Source organism: Calypte anna, chromosome 7 (genome assembly GCF_003957555.1).
Source record: "Calypte anna isolate BGI_N300 chromosome 7, bCalAnn1_v1.p, whole genome shotgun sequence".
NCBI classification, from domain to species: Eukaryota; Metazoa; Chordata; class Aves; order Apodiformes; family Trochilidae; genus Calypte; species Calypte anna.
Genome location: NC_044253.1, coordinates 18,884,117 through 18,899,516, shown reverse-complemented (window position 1 = coordinate 18,899,516; position 15,400 = coordinate 18,884,117). Strand labels below are relative to the sequence as shown.

The following is a 15,400-nucleotide window of genomic DNA, read 5'->3' as shown; positions in this document are numbered from 1 at the left end:
GAGCTTATTCAGCCAAAAAAAAATGGAGTCAAGAGACTATACTTACATTACGAGAATCCACAGCTGCATACATGATATCCATCCATCCTTTAAATGTAGCCTATAAACAGAACAGTGGTGTTTAGCTCATGAATTTTCTGGGAAGTGGCTTTTTAGAAACACTGCTTAAGAGCTGAAGCCTGCATGTCCTTAGAGCTCATCATAAACACCTGCACAATGCAATACTAATCTATTGTATGTTTTATTCATATACAAGAGTTGGATACAAATTCAAATATCTGACTATAGAGGTGACAGCATATATTAAGAACTTTTCTCAATTATTAGTAATATCTGGTATAAAAGTTTTATTCTGTGTATGAGCAAAATAGGTGTCCTGTACACCTACTTCAATGCAGCTAAGGTGAGTTAGGTTTGACCCATGCACAGCCTCTACACTTCATTTCTTTAGAATCATGGATTTATCTCACACTTCATAATGCCAAACCAAGATGTGAGAGACAATATTTCAAGAAACAATGAAAAAATTGCTTTTTTCTGTTACAAGTAAGCAACACAGATATAGAAAGGGAAACACAAATCAAGAAGTCATGACTTACCACTTGAAGTAGAGAAAGATAACCAAGGCCTACGTTATCAAAGTTAACTTTCACATTCTTCCATCGGGCAGTTTCATTGTTTTTTATGAGCTCCTCACATTGACTGTAGTTGTTGATTTGGCTGATATCAAATCTCTCATCAGTTGTAGTGTTAACACAGTAGTAAAATTTTCCAGCAAATAGATTTACTCCCATGATACTGAAGATCAGCCAAAATATAAGGCAAACAAGAAGCACATTCATAATGGATGGAATTGCCCCTAAGAGGGCATTCACAACCACCTAGAGTAAAAAAGAAACCAAAGAGAGACTGTGTAAGTACACAGGCACATTATCTTACAATGCTTCATTAGCCTTCCTTAAGTCTAAGTAACTATTTTAATTCTATTATTTGTGTTACACTTTTTAAATTGTTGAGAGTAACTAGGAAGAAAAGCAGTATGGAAGAAAGATAAAGGGTCAACAAAGTTAGAAGGAAAAACTGCTACTGAAAACAGTAGGAAATGTTAGCTTTGAAGAATGGGAAAAAGAACAACAATCAGGTAAAAAAAACTAAACAAAAATCAGCATTTATTAATTCTTTTTAGAATACTTACTTAATGAATGTCTGCAAAATCATATCCACAATATTTCTAACTACTGATTTATCAAATAGAAAAAACTTTTTTTATTACATGTTTACTGGATATGTAGTAAAAATCAGTAGTACTGAGTAGCTGAAAATAATTTTAAGATCTCTTTGAAATAAAAATAGGGATATGCATGCATGTTCATTGGGATGGTTATATATCAAATCAGAAGAGCAGACATGTTCAAATTGGGATAACAGCTGAGTATCTGAACACAGGAAAGCTGGTGCTGGTCAGGCAATTGTCAAAGAAGGTTCTAAAAAAGGAAAAGACTTGATTTAAATCCCAAATCAATTTGGGGGAAAATTGGGCTTCAGCAAATAAAAATATTGAAATGTGCTCATGCATGATGATGAACAATGATTAAAAACATGACACAATTAAAATATAGTAGTAAAGAAAGTAAAATTGAGGAGAAAGTAGGTCCACTATGAATGAGAACAAGTGATTTAATGATGAAATTGAGACCCACTAAATTAGTTAACCCCTATTTTGAATCTGTTTATAAGTCTAACAACATAAAATTTAATGACTGGAGCATCACTGCCAATTAGTATTGAATCAGATTCTAATTACCTAATGAAGATTTTGTTTTAAAAGTGCAGGATGTTAGGTATTACATATTTTTTTTTAATAATTCATTTATTTTATATGATGTAGGTACTATAACAGATCCTCTAGCACACTATACATTTTTTTTCTAGTTGAAATACAAATTTGTGCTTACGCCTCTAAAATATTTTAGCATTACATTTATATCTACAATTAATAGGTCCCATAGAATCAACTGTAAAATTACTCATCTATGTATATTACCCTACATTTGTAATATATTTGTAATACATGTGTAATATATGTGTGTGTATAGCTACATTTGTAGCTATTTTATAGAACAGACAATAAATTCTTTGAATGCTTGAGTAGGTGATGACCCATCACCATGCATACCATACCATAGACATTGGCCAAAGGAAAGGAGTACTACTTGTCTTACTTTCAAGGCTCCATCCCTGCCAAAACAATAGCTCTTTGGGTGGTACATTAGACAGAATGATCCTATACACTTAGGATCCTTAGACTTATGCTAAATTTAGTAGCTGGACCAATAAAGGGTCCTTTCAATGTAAATTAGTCTATAACTATAAGAGCAGAAAATGGTGGATAAAAACCACCAAACTGGTGGATAAAACTTCAATGCTTTTTTTTGCCACATATTTCAAGACACATATTGTAATAAGAGTTATTTCTAATGGGGAAACAAAATAAAAAGAATAGTTTCTTACTCATACTAAAAATTTTGTTACCAATGCCTATTATAAACCAATAAATGAAAATAATATAGCATTTTATTACTCATCAGCTAGGCAGAGAGGATTCCCTAAGTAATTAATAAATCTCTTCTGACTATTTCAACAGTGCTATCTTGTACTGACAAAGCTGTGCTCTCAGCCTTATCAGTGAAATGACTATGGAAGGACATGGGGATTAGTTTGACCTAAACAAATGAATAGTTTGTCCATAAAATGGACAAATTTAAATTGGAAATCTATGAATTCACTGATTTTAGTGTGAAGTTTGACTGATATAATAAATCATGACACAATTTTTTCCAGTTTGGGAATATTTCTAAATAGATAAGATACTAATTATTCTTTTCACATTATTTTTATTTAAACTTGTCTCAATTTATCTACTTTAAAATCTAAGTAGAATTCTTATATATAATAATTTAGTAGGAATAATTACTGTGATATAAAGGGATAGTTATAACCATACTTCATGGCTATATTCATATATACATATATATATACCCATATATATTATTTTCATATTTTCAGTTTATAGATGTTACAAACCAATGAAATTACTATATTATGAACATCTTAAATTTCCATGTATCATGCCTTAAAATCTTCTGATACCAATTTCTTCATCAACTTAAGCTACTGTATCTTTAAAGACTTTAAGACTGTAATTAATTACTTTAAATAAGGCAGAATTCAATACATACACAGAAAAATGTCAATAGTTAATTGCCTGACTAATAAAGGTCACATTTCCAGTCTGAAATTATCTAACTTCCTGTACTACTTTTAAATATATTTTTTTCACTAAAATCATAAATGTCTTCCTTACTTGGGTATTTTATGAAGAGACACAGTAAGCACATCAAGATCAAATCTGTAGGTAAAGTTTAGACCTCTATGGAAGTCATGGGATTCAAAATTACCCATGACTCCATGACTGTTTTTTCCAGAATTTGGAAGCAGTATTTTCTATTTGAATTTGTAACCCTTCATCAAACCCCATTTCCTTTTTGGTTGAAGTCTTCTGCTTTCCACACACACAGAGCATCACATTTTCTTCAGAAGCACATCAGTTGTAGCTGACTTATAAGTTTGGTAATCAGTTTATAACCTGGGGTGCCAAAGATCAGTAATTACAGGAGGGAGCTCATACAAGCTCTTAATTACAGCAGTTAGGGTTTCAGCTCAGTTGCACCTGCCATATTGCTATGGCAATATGTCCAAGACAGATGGACCCTGAAGGTGTAAGTCAGACATCATCTTGTGGATGCCATCCCTAATTGTTGCCCCTAAAAGAAACATTTCTAGAGCTTTCATGTCCTGGAAGAATACGTAAGGTCCTTGCGCATTTTAATGCACTAAAGAAGTGATCTAAACTCATGAGTCTGACTTTGCAATGCAATAGACAGAGGAGATCCCAGCTGGAGAGCTCAGGATCTCAGCAGTGGTAACTGATACTCTGATAACAAACAGCTGGGGACTGTAATAAATGCACACAACTCTGTCAGCAAAAGTCTTCTGATATGTTTTCCGGCAGCTAGAGCACTCCATAGATGACAATCAACATTTAAAAATCAATATGGAAAGCAGTAAACAGCCAATATAGGTCAGAAATCATAAAGCCATCCCCATATTCGGTATACTAGGAAACTGTCTTAAATATAATGCAAAAGTTCTCATCTGAAAGAGAGAAGGTATTTTAACACTGCCCATTTGCTTATTAATCTAGGTTTCTTTACAAAACTCATAACAAATTCTCAATTAATTTTACAGAATATACTTGCATGAAATGTAAGGGCATATATGTGTGTGTATACATGCACTCACTTTTATGAGGAAGTATTGCTTTTTAAAAACTGTTCTGACAATAGCAGAATTTATTTGTATGGGATAAATTAATTTTTGTATCAGCACTGCATAGATCCATGCAGCTGACAAATCCTTGAGCCCTCCAGGAAAATACAAAACAGGGTGAAAGGCCAAGGAGCCTACATAAGTGTAACATGTAACACATGAATACATATAAGCAGATGAAGCCCTTTGCTTATATGTTAGTGACAAACGTAAAATATATAGGGTAATAGTGTAGCATTTCTGCATGGATTTGTCATTGATTATTCTGCATGCATTGTTTCTGTGTATGCATGCATTATTTCAGATTCTTTCATTTTGTCTTACCCTCATCCCTTCAAATCGCGACAAGGCTCTTAGAGGTCTCAAAGCTCTTAGTGTCCTAAGGGATTTAATCGCACCAAGTTCTGAGTAGCCCAAGGCATTAGCTGTTAAGCTAACCAAAGAGACCTACACAAAAACAGAAAGGCAATATTGCTCATTCATCTTGAATAGCTTTTTGATACATATGGTGGAAATGATGTGTGCCCTGAACTTCTCAAGAAGATTCAAGGCTGGACCTCTTTCTCCAGGAATCCCTCTGTAATGCAGAAAGATCTTTCAAGTCAGACAAAGTAGAATAAAAACGTATATTCTAGGTACCTGTTAATGAAATCATGTTGATAGAATGGTATAAAAATACCTTCTAAATTCATATAAACCAATCAAAATATGGTGGTATTTAAAGAAAATGAAGTCACATGCAATAAGAAAACTCCTAAAAGTCTGGGTGAAATGGAATGATCAATTTAGGTCAGGACTTCCCACAATATCTTCAGAACTTGATGAAAATATAAAAGCTTATCTGAACCTAGGCTTTGGTCAAACGTAACTTTATAGTGACCAGAAAATCTTATTCAACAGGCAAAGCTACCAGAGCTGTTTAACCAGACTAATCAAGACTGATAACGAACTGTTAGACAACAGTAGAAGCTTCATTGTCAGGCATATCCACACTTCATTATATTCCCTGTGACTCCTTTAACCACTTCATCAGTTCTGGCTTGCATAAGGCTGGTCCGTTCTGCAGGCAGATGGGTAAATAAACTAGAATAGCTGTAAAATAAATGATACAATTATCTATCATAAGTAATCCTTGGAAAGGCATTTATAGTAAACCATGGGGAAGGAGTGGCTCCAGTAAAGAAAAGAAAAAAAACCCAAACAGCTTCTATTTCCCTCTGTTTAATGCCTTTTCTTTCCATCCTTCCTGTTCCCTCTCAATTCTTTCATTTACAAGTTAATCTTTTTAGTATATCTCAATCCTCTGACTAAAATAAAAAAAAAATACTTCAGAGATTTTTCCCATGAAAAAAATCGTTCCAGAGTAAACTTCCCATGAAAAACTAATAAAGTTAGTTATAAAATCCTCAGAAGTCACTAGACCACAGATTATTGAATAAGAATCAAATACTGACTGATAACACAATAAATACATGATGACAGTTTCAAGTATTACCCACAAGGTTTCTGTAAAGCTCTACTGGTAATTTACATATCTGATGATTGAATCAATAAACATACGTATTCAATCACAGAATACTAAGTGTACATATAGTCATATTTTATCAAAGGACCTGCAGTACTTCTATGGACTTAAAAGTTTTCCAAGCTCCATATTGTGAAGAATTCATGGTCTATCATCTCATCCCTATTTTAGGGAGATGCACAGTGATTCCCTGAAAATAATGCTGCTTTTTGGAAAGAGTCAACAAGAGACCCAAGACACATTCTTACCTGGCATTCCACAGGACTTATAATTGTGGAACTGAGAGATGCCCTATTAGCACAGATAGTTGTAGTAAGCCAAGTGGATATGGAAGAGAAATGTATGCGTGCTCTACAATTAAAGATCTGCAGACTTCTATTTATGCTACCCAGTACTTTGCATACATTATGGAGTGTGTAGACTTGCAATTATAATGCACTTCTCACAAGGTCTCCAGAAAACATGTATTTGCACCTTGGTGGTACAGCCAAAGTCACCTCAGAACCCATTCTAAGGGAGCTTTATCAATAGATTTCCATTTGCCTCTTTAAGGCTGCTCATGTGATGCAGTGAAAAGTGCAAGAGTACTGAATAGCACAATGGAACTGAGAGTTCTTGTCAGTATTTTCATTTCATATTATACAGAATAAGTGACAGGACACTTGCAGTTACTGATTAGAATGTTAGAAACCTTTAAATTCCATATACAGTAAAACCTGAAGAGGATTAACAGCATCCTTCCCGCACAACAATAAGAACAAAATAGTAAAACTCATTATTTGAATAAAGCATTACAACTTCATAAAACTAGAAAATATCAACAGAGCATCTCTAGAGTATTAAGTATATACAAATACTGATCAGAATGAGAAAAACATACCATAGCTATAGTTAAAAAAATGAGTGTCAATTGAATAGAATAGAAAGCACGCCCTAAAACCCAGTATTATTTTTAGAGCCTGTCATATAGAAAAAGAATGAAAAAGAATACCTACATCAACAATCAGGAAGTCCAGCCAGCACCACGCATTAGTGAAGTAGGTTTGAAAGCCGTAAGCCACCCATTTTAGCAACATTTCCAGAATGAAGATATACGTAAAAACTTTGTCAGCATATTCAAGCATGGTCTTAATAGTTTTCCGTTGCTCTATGTATATATCTTCAAATGCCTGTGAAAAATTTTTTGGGAGATATTAATGTGTTGCAGTGTGGTATATAGTAGCCAAGAAAGAATTACATTTTGAAGGATATGAGTGATATAAGGCATACATCATTCTCTCAAGCACAACTTATACTTTCACTTCATATTGTAGTCTTTTTATAAAGCTCAGTCTAAACAAAATATTCACCTTACAGCTGAGATGAACAGTGATCCACAAAACCTATATTAATTTCCATCAATAGCAATGGCCAATAGCAATGTCTTATTGGTATAAAGATTTCTTTTGTGGTAGTTACAAATTTTTATCAAAATCATATGAAGGATTTAATAATGAACTCCATGATACAGAATTTTTGAGGAACTAATGATTGAAACCAAACTATATACAGTAACCTACAAAGCAATCCTGAAGAGAGATCATTAATTATTTTCAAATGAAAATGTCCACATTGACAGTGAATCACTGTGCACTGATCCAAGTGTAGGAAGTATGCTATATTTTATTTCTGCTATGAGGAACTGATAACTTCAGGAGTTACTCAGTGCACCTGATTTAACATCAACCTGCTGACAGAATCACACCGGCACCTTGCGTCTGTTTGACAATTCAAGCTGCTGTTGATAAGCTCCTAGCTCATCTATGGTTTATTTTGAATGCATATTACACCAAAAACTATTATCACCCATGTGAGGACATGCGGATACTGGTATAATCTAACTAATTTCTTATTTCCATTAAAACTAAATTTTTGAATTTGCCAAACTATATGTTTCATAGCCTATGAGCAACCTCTTATGTATACAACAATACATGCCAAATACTTGATATAGGTTGGCATTAGAACATTTATGAACTGCATATTAAATTCTTATATTACCAGCTATATAATTAACTCTAAACCTAAATGCTTGCTTTTTAAAATACACACAGTAGTTCCACATTGGATTTACCAGAGCGCCGCTGCTCAGAAGAATCATGAAGACAATGAAGGTCTCAAACCAGTTGTGTTCAACAATCTTATAGCACGTTTTCCTAAGATTCCACCAGATTTTCCCTTTCCCATCTTCTACACTAACTTGACAGCATTTGAATCTCCGCACACAGCCTAAGTGCAATAATAAATGTTGAGATGTCAGAATAAGATAAGCATTTATTGGGAATCACAATAAACAGAAGTCATTTGGCTTTTTCCCGTAATATTGCAATAGATGCTCATAAGTAAGTATCTCCTGTTTGAGGATTTTCATATGAATATTTTAAAATAAAGCTCTGTAGCTCTTATAATATGTTCCAAGGAGAGAGATGGAGCATGAGATGTGTATGGCAGTACCCCTGAATGAGTTACAAAGAGAAAATACAACTGAAATCACAACGCTTCTTTTTGATTTTATGTAAAAATAGAACCCAACCCAAATCAGCACAGTTGGGACAAACTTCCTTGCATATATTTTCCTTCACCTACCTTCTGTAAAACAAGCCTCAGGCTCCAAAGATTCTTCAGGTTCTGCTTCTGGCTGTTCGCCTTCTGGAGGTAGTCCAATATCAACTGTGCTGCCTTCTGATGAACTGGATGCATTTAATTTCTGTGAATAAAACCCCACATAATTATTTTTTAATATTTTTTATGTTGAGTAGAAGTTCATGTTTGAAATGCACACCATGTGCTCCATGCTCTGATATTAAAATAATTTCTTATCTGCAATCTATAATGCCAAATTGCTCTACTACAGGTGAGGTCACAAGATTAGAAACCCCCTTGAAAACGTATTGGTATTTTCATTCAAGGAACTGCTGAAATTATTAGACTTCTGAGTCTAATTATTATTCTGATTATTATTATTCTAATTATTATTCTGAGCCACACATAAGAATTCTGAAATGAAATTTCAGTAAATTAGGAATGGGTTCCTCCCACACTTTGTACCATTCAATTATTCCAATTATGTGGCTGCAGTTTAGATTACACTTCAGATGTATATACAAACAGATGTATATATATACTTCAGTTATTAATATAATTTTCCAAAGTCATGACCAAACCAACAGCAAGCTGTACAAATGTATTTTCATGTCTCAAGTAAATGTTATTCTATCAAGTATGTAAAATATAAAAAGTTTCTCTTCAAACTTTTATTTATCATTGACATGAAAACACATGTTATGAGTTGTATAGGGTAGTTTAATTGTCTTTATTTCCAAAACAGCAGCATATTACTTTAAGAGCAGTAGCTGATATTTTGCATTCTCACTTGCCAATGCATTTTCTGAATTAATTGTGCATTTGAAACTACTTATTACTTTGGTACAGTACACATACATGTTCAATTAATATTAGCAAACAAAAAATGTTTGGTTTTTGTGGATTGGTGTAAGAACAAATGCTTTTAAAACAATATTGTCATAAAACAATATTATGCCAAGGAGTCATACTGGTAATATAATCCAGACCTCAAAAATTTATTATTTCACACCATCACATTACATTTGCAACAAATATGAGTACTATAATAAGTAAAAGTAGTTTTATCACAGCATTCTATGACTCCTCTAATGTTATCACTATCTGGAGTATAACATCAGTAAAATGGCTGCACTGATAATTAGCTAAATTTATAAAGGGAATGATGTAAACAGATGTAGAATACAGTCTATAGGGAATTTTTATTATACAAAGAGATAGTCCATGGTAACATGAAAGATGTATTTTGGAGAAACTTAAAACTTAAGTTAGAGGCATTATTCCTTTAAAATATGTTTGAAAGGTCCATTTTTTATATGGTATTTCTTTTGTAAAGGCAATGTAAACAATATTAGTATGTGAATACACAAAGTACCACATGACTTTAATGGAATTTTACATTGCAAACTATATTAAGTATTTTCTTCAAACAAAAAGATTAATTCCTTTCTCCTTCACTTGGATTTTATCAAATCACACTGACAATATATGTTCCGATTTTGACATAGGCTTAACTTTCTTTTTTGTATACAATGGTACACTATAGTCCTTATTCTAGAGGATGAAACAAATGGAAGCATTGATATTAGGGTATCTCATACACATAATTTTAGTGATATCTGCACACCAAATTCCTTTATGTTTCTTTGAAAATCTCAGGATACACATTCATGTCTCACCTTTGTGCATTAGCTTCACCATCTGTAACGTTAGGTCAAGTGTACAAAATCATGGTTGCACACTGTTGTGCAGATTACACTTACTAATTTCCCATTGCAACATAACCAAATTATAGATAAAGCATGGCAGTTTGGTCATTGTGGAATATTGCCTCTAAAATGGAGAACCTGGAAAGTATGCGATAAATACTGTAGTCCTTAAGTAAGGACCACAGCATTTAAACATTGGTGGAAGTCAATCATCAGTTTGAGGAAAGGTCAGAAATCCCATAGACACAAGGCACATTCCAAATAAATTTCTCATGTTAAAAATGAATGTTTATCAATTAAATGTATAATTTTTAAAATGAGAAGTGACTGTTTGTATGGTGTAGAGTTTTCTTAAAATGTTGCTTGCATCATTCCAATCTGGACAGCATTTATATCAAAATGCTGTAATAGTAGCACAGCAAAAAAAAAATCATGAACTAATTAAACCATAAGTTTGAAAGACCTACTGTCCATTCTTTTACAGGAAAATGAAGACTTCAGTAACAGATATTATGCAGTTAGTTTGATCAGTACATGTTAATCTTAAGGCTTAATGAATTCCTACAACTGAAATTGTGTAAGATTAACAGTTAACTCATGATAGAAGATTAAAGATATCCACTATAAGAAAAGACCAGAAATATCAGATAGAAAAGGTAGAAAATTATATGGTAAAACAGTCAGTTATCAGGAGCATCAGAAAGACATTTTTGTTTATGTGGGTATGTATAGTGAGTTGTATCTTATAAGTCTCTTCTCACTTAAATTCTGGTATGCTTTTTAAAATATCTGTAATAATAATCACAGGAATTAAGCTAAAGAGAAAGATTCTAAATTGAATCAACAGCAGCTGATACCTGAAACACAATGAAATGCCTTATCCCACTGAGAAATCATTCATTCTTTGGATGTTGACTTAACAGAATATTTCCTTAGCATGCTGTTCTATTATAATAGAATCTATCTCCAAACTGATCAGTTTATGAAGAAGCATATTATACAAATCATTCAATAAATTCAGTCTGTAATAATTCAGTATCATTTGGGGAAGAACAAAAATTTCAGCAGGCATAATTACTACTTTGTTTGTTTGTTATTTTTAACATTGAATATATTGCATGGCATTCTATACAATAATTATAAAATTTAGAAGATAGTGCAAACAGCTTGGAAGGTGTTACAACACATCATGTTAAAAACTTGCCAAGTAAATTAAGTTCAATGCACTAGGAAAACTTCCCAGTAACAATAACATTTACACAGGAAACTTTGCTCTGGTATAAAGCAACTGACCCAGAGATGTTGTAGTGATTTCTATGTATTCAATGCAAAATCATCTGTAAATGGACCATGTTATTGCTGATTATGTTATGTCCATACGCTTTAATACATAGGAAGACTTTTTAACCATTTACTATGACTTGTCAGTGTTAACACATATGGAATCCTACTCGATAGTCAGACTACTCCTATTTACAGACCCTGATATGTTAGGTATGTAGCATATGTCCCAGTAATTGCATACGTTTCTTAGCATAATTAAGTTACTCAAATTCTTCTTGGCTCACCAGCATTACAAAAATTGGATTTAGGCAATGCTATATACTTAACATATAAACAGAAGTAAAAGTCAACCTGTAGAAATGAGATAATCACGAAATTAGAATATCATATTTAATATAATTGTATTTTTTTAAGCTTTTTTAATACTATGGTTCTAGGTTTTAAAAGTATTCAGTCATCTAGATCTGAAGAGATATATGAGGGTCAAGTATTAGACACACTTAGACTTATGGTGCCAGATTTCTTCTGAATAGTATGCTAAGGAAATTGTTTTTGGAGAAAACTGCTTTTAAAACCCCAGAATGTGGACTCCATCTCCTTTTCACAGAAGACAATAAGGGGAAAAATACTTACATGGTTCTAAAGCAGCAATATATTGATTACATAGAGATATATCCTTTATGTCACATCTACCAAGAGCATTGCAGTCATGCTTTAGTCAGCACTACAGTACAGTATGAGATACAGCTTTTAGTTCAGCTTTCAAGAAAGAGACGGCAAGTGGAAAGCAGCTTGCCTATTACAGCAGCATTGCAAAAAGCAGCAGCCAAGATTAGGTCAGGAAGTTTTTGATACAGTTACTTTCTGAGCCTTGATGACATCTCACAGATTCATAAAATTCTGCTTCACTTACAGCCAGGCCACTTTGAGCTTCTAACATTTATTTATTTTTTTAGCTCCAAGATGATTATCTAAGAGTAGCTAAACAGCTCTTAGCTCAACATTTTTAACAAAGCCTGAAAATTTATGATTGGCCAGGATGCCACTAATAGCTGTTAAAATCACAGTTTAAAGGACTGAAGGAGCAAAGAGCAAAACAGACAAAAGCAGGAAGATGGTGCCAAGGAAAACCCCCATTATGATTTTAATGTTGTTTCCTCCTACCTGTGAAAGCATTAAATAAATGAAATTATATTACTTTTATTTACTCAGCATTATGTTGTTGTAAATATGAAAATGATATATTTTTTGTGATATAAAAGCAGCTATTAAATCTAAACTCATCTAGTCTTATTCAGAACAGCTATATCACCTAAAACATCAACCAAATAATAAGTATCATTGTAGTCCCACTGGTATAATTAAGTGGAATCTAGATTTCACTCTGTCTAGTGCTTATACAGTCAGGCATAACAACTCTACCAGTTAAAAAAAACAGAACTGTTAAAATCAAAGCAAAACAATTCTGTGATGATTATTGTTTGCCAACACTACAAAATAACCCCAAAGATCCCTAAATTATTGTCCACTCTTTACTTTACTGCTATTCATTTTTCCTTTCATCTACTTATTTATGAGCAATTCATAAATGACAAAATTTGCAAGAATGTTGGATGAGAGCAAAAGCATCCTAAGTAGCAGCAGAAATATTTGCAAAAGCACTCCCACTGTAATCTACTTTAAAAAAACTCTTTAATTCACAAAACAATAGTGAAAGGATAATTCTGAAACAGAGCAAGGGACTGCTGTTTGTAAAGCTTCATTAGGCAAATTCCAATTAACTCTAATATTGAACAGCTTAATATCATCCACTATGAATCACAATATGCCAGTATGATGTAACCAATTCACAAACAATCCAAAGACTAAATTATTCAGAGTATTGAAAGATTTTGATTACTGAATATTTTTAAATCAAAATTTAAGAGTGTGTGTGTCTGTGTCCGTGTATCAGATAAGTTATTCCTTTAAAATATAAAACAAAAGCTTATAAGCCTATAAGACAAAAAGCTATGCAATTAGTATATTATAACTCTGATGATTTACCAGTTTGAAAGCAGTATCATTCAACTATGGCACTGTAAATATTATCTTAATAGGCGAGAGGTAAGCTATACTGAAGCTGAGGACATTTTTGAACAAAATCTGTAGCTGCTTTACTACTGACCTTTATTACTGATAAGATGAAAATATATTTAAATTTCTCAGGGCTGACAATCATAGGTGTTTGAGGAGGTAGCTGATTTGTGAGCATAAATTAAAGAGTAAGATGTAGGCCAGATTTTGCTATCAGTTTTCTCTTTGCACCTGTACACTTGCTAAGTGTGGGTGTAAGTAAGAGCAGAACTGATCTCTGAATGTTTGACCAGCAAAATACCAATTCTGTATGAAATTTTTTTAACTAAATGATGGTCACATGCTTTGACTGTGGAAAAATTAAATGAACGTCATGCTTAATGGTGCTTCAAGTACTGCATATTAATCCCCCAAATAACTAAAAGCTTATACAAATACTGAAGAAAAGCATTTCTAAGAAAAGAATAGTGAAAAATAAAAACATGGGTACCTCCATTATAAGTAAAGATAAAAGTTTTCTAAAACAATTAGCAGCCTTTAATTATTAACCCAATCTACAGATGGACATATATATAAGCTTCTGATGACAATCATAGCTCATATATTACATATTCTGATTTTTGTCAAAAGGAAAGAGAACCCTTCAAAAATAGACTCCTGAAAATGTCACCATCAGTATTGGGAAAGGTACATAGCATGCACTGCAAAATAGTATTAAAATAGCATGGAATAGCATCTGAACCACAGAAATACTGGGTTGCTGATCTCGGCTGTCCATGCTGTGGTCTGAATCCTGTGACTCAGCAGAGAGCAGCTGCGCATGTTTGTACTGTATTGCAATGGATAGGACAGGATCATAGCTGACGAGCATGCAGGCCAATCATTATTCATTAAAAAGTGATTATATAGTATATACATATAGATGTACAACTTGCTTGGGTAACCTGTGCAAAATTGGTGACACGATGCTCTGCCTCGCTAAAAGGCACCAGAGCTGCCCGCTTGACTGATCCAGCTTGGTTCTACTCCTGTGAGAAGTAAGAATGGTAGGAAATGAAGTTCAGGACACAGTACCTCTGTGGGGTTTTTTTTTCTTTGTTTTGTTTTGTTTTTTTTCTTCTCTGAATACTACTTAAATAAAATATACATTATTAAAGTGAGTGCAATAGTATTAGGATATCTCATGTCTTTCATGGCTTTTTGAAGTATTTTGTAGCTTGTTATATTTCTGTGTAATTACTAGCCCAGAAATTAAACTTAGCATAAAAATTTAATCATTACATGGCTATACATGCACTACAAAATTTTCTATATAAGCCATTCCCGTAGTACTTAAGGACCTAAAAAGAAAAAATATTTTAATAGCTTCTCTGATAGCAGTAATGCAGCTCAGGTCCACTGACTGGAAGCTTAATGACTGAAAATTATGTCTCAGGTGTGGGATAATCCACTTTAGGATTTAACCTATGGGAATTCACACTAATATTTTCATCACCTTGTAGAATAATCCATTTAGGGTCCATCAATTAGGAAAAGTAAAGTTTTGGCTAATGAAAGCAGTCAGCAGTCATACCACCCTGTTACACAATTAAGAAATAGATGCACCACTGTCATTACGGTCATACTCAGCCCTGCTCGCCACCATCCTATAGGTCTGAGTAATGTACACCCTCCATCTCTTCTACTGACACAATGCACTTGTGCAGCAATGAGTTAAAGACTGAATGGACTACAAAAAGAAACAAAAGGGAGAATGTTGGTGATCAGGGAATTTATCCAGGAAATTAAAGGGTCG

General features: G+C 33.2%; 1 protein-coding gene across 13 annotated transcripts in view; it reads right to left on the bottom strand.

The window, feature by feature from the left end:
• Positions 1–15,400, bottom strand: part of LOC103533323 (sodium channel protein type 2 subunit alpha) — a 75,507-nt gene that overhangs the window by 8,166 nt on the left and 51,941 nt on the right. For 11 of the 13 annotated variants that reach the window (XM_030453825.1, XM_030453826.1, XM_030453828.1 and 8 more), the window contains 6 exons: positions 8,540–8,660; positions 8,028–8,182; positions 6,910–7,083; positions 4,714–4,836; positions 600–881; positions 47–100 (listed from right to left, as the gene is read on the bottom strand). In XM_030453825.1, coding sequence (XP_030309685.1) covers positions 47–100; positions 600–881; positions 4,714–4,836; positions 6,910–7,083; positions 8,028–8,182; positions 8,540–8,660 — 909 coding nt within the window. The remainder of the gene's footprint in view (positions 1–46; positions 101–599; positions 882–4,713; positions 4,837–6,909; positions 7,084–8,027; positions 8,183–8,539; positions 8,661–15,400) is intronic. The other 2 variants (XM_030453837.1, XM_030453836.1) reach the window with 1 other exon arrangement.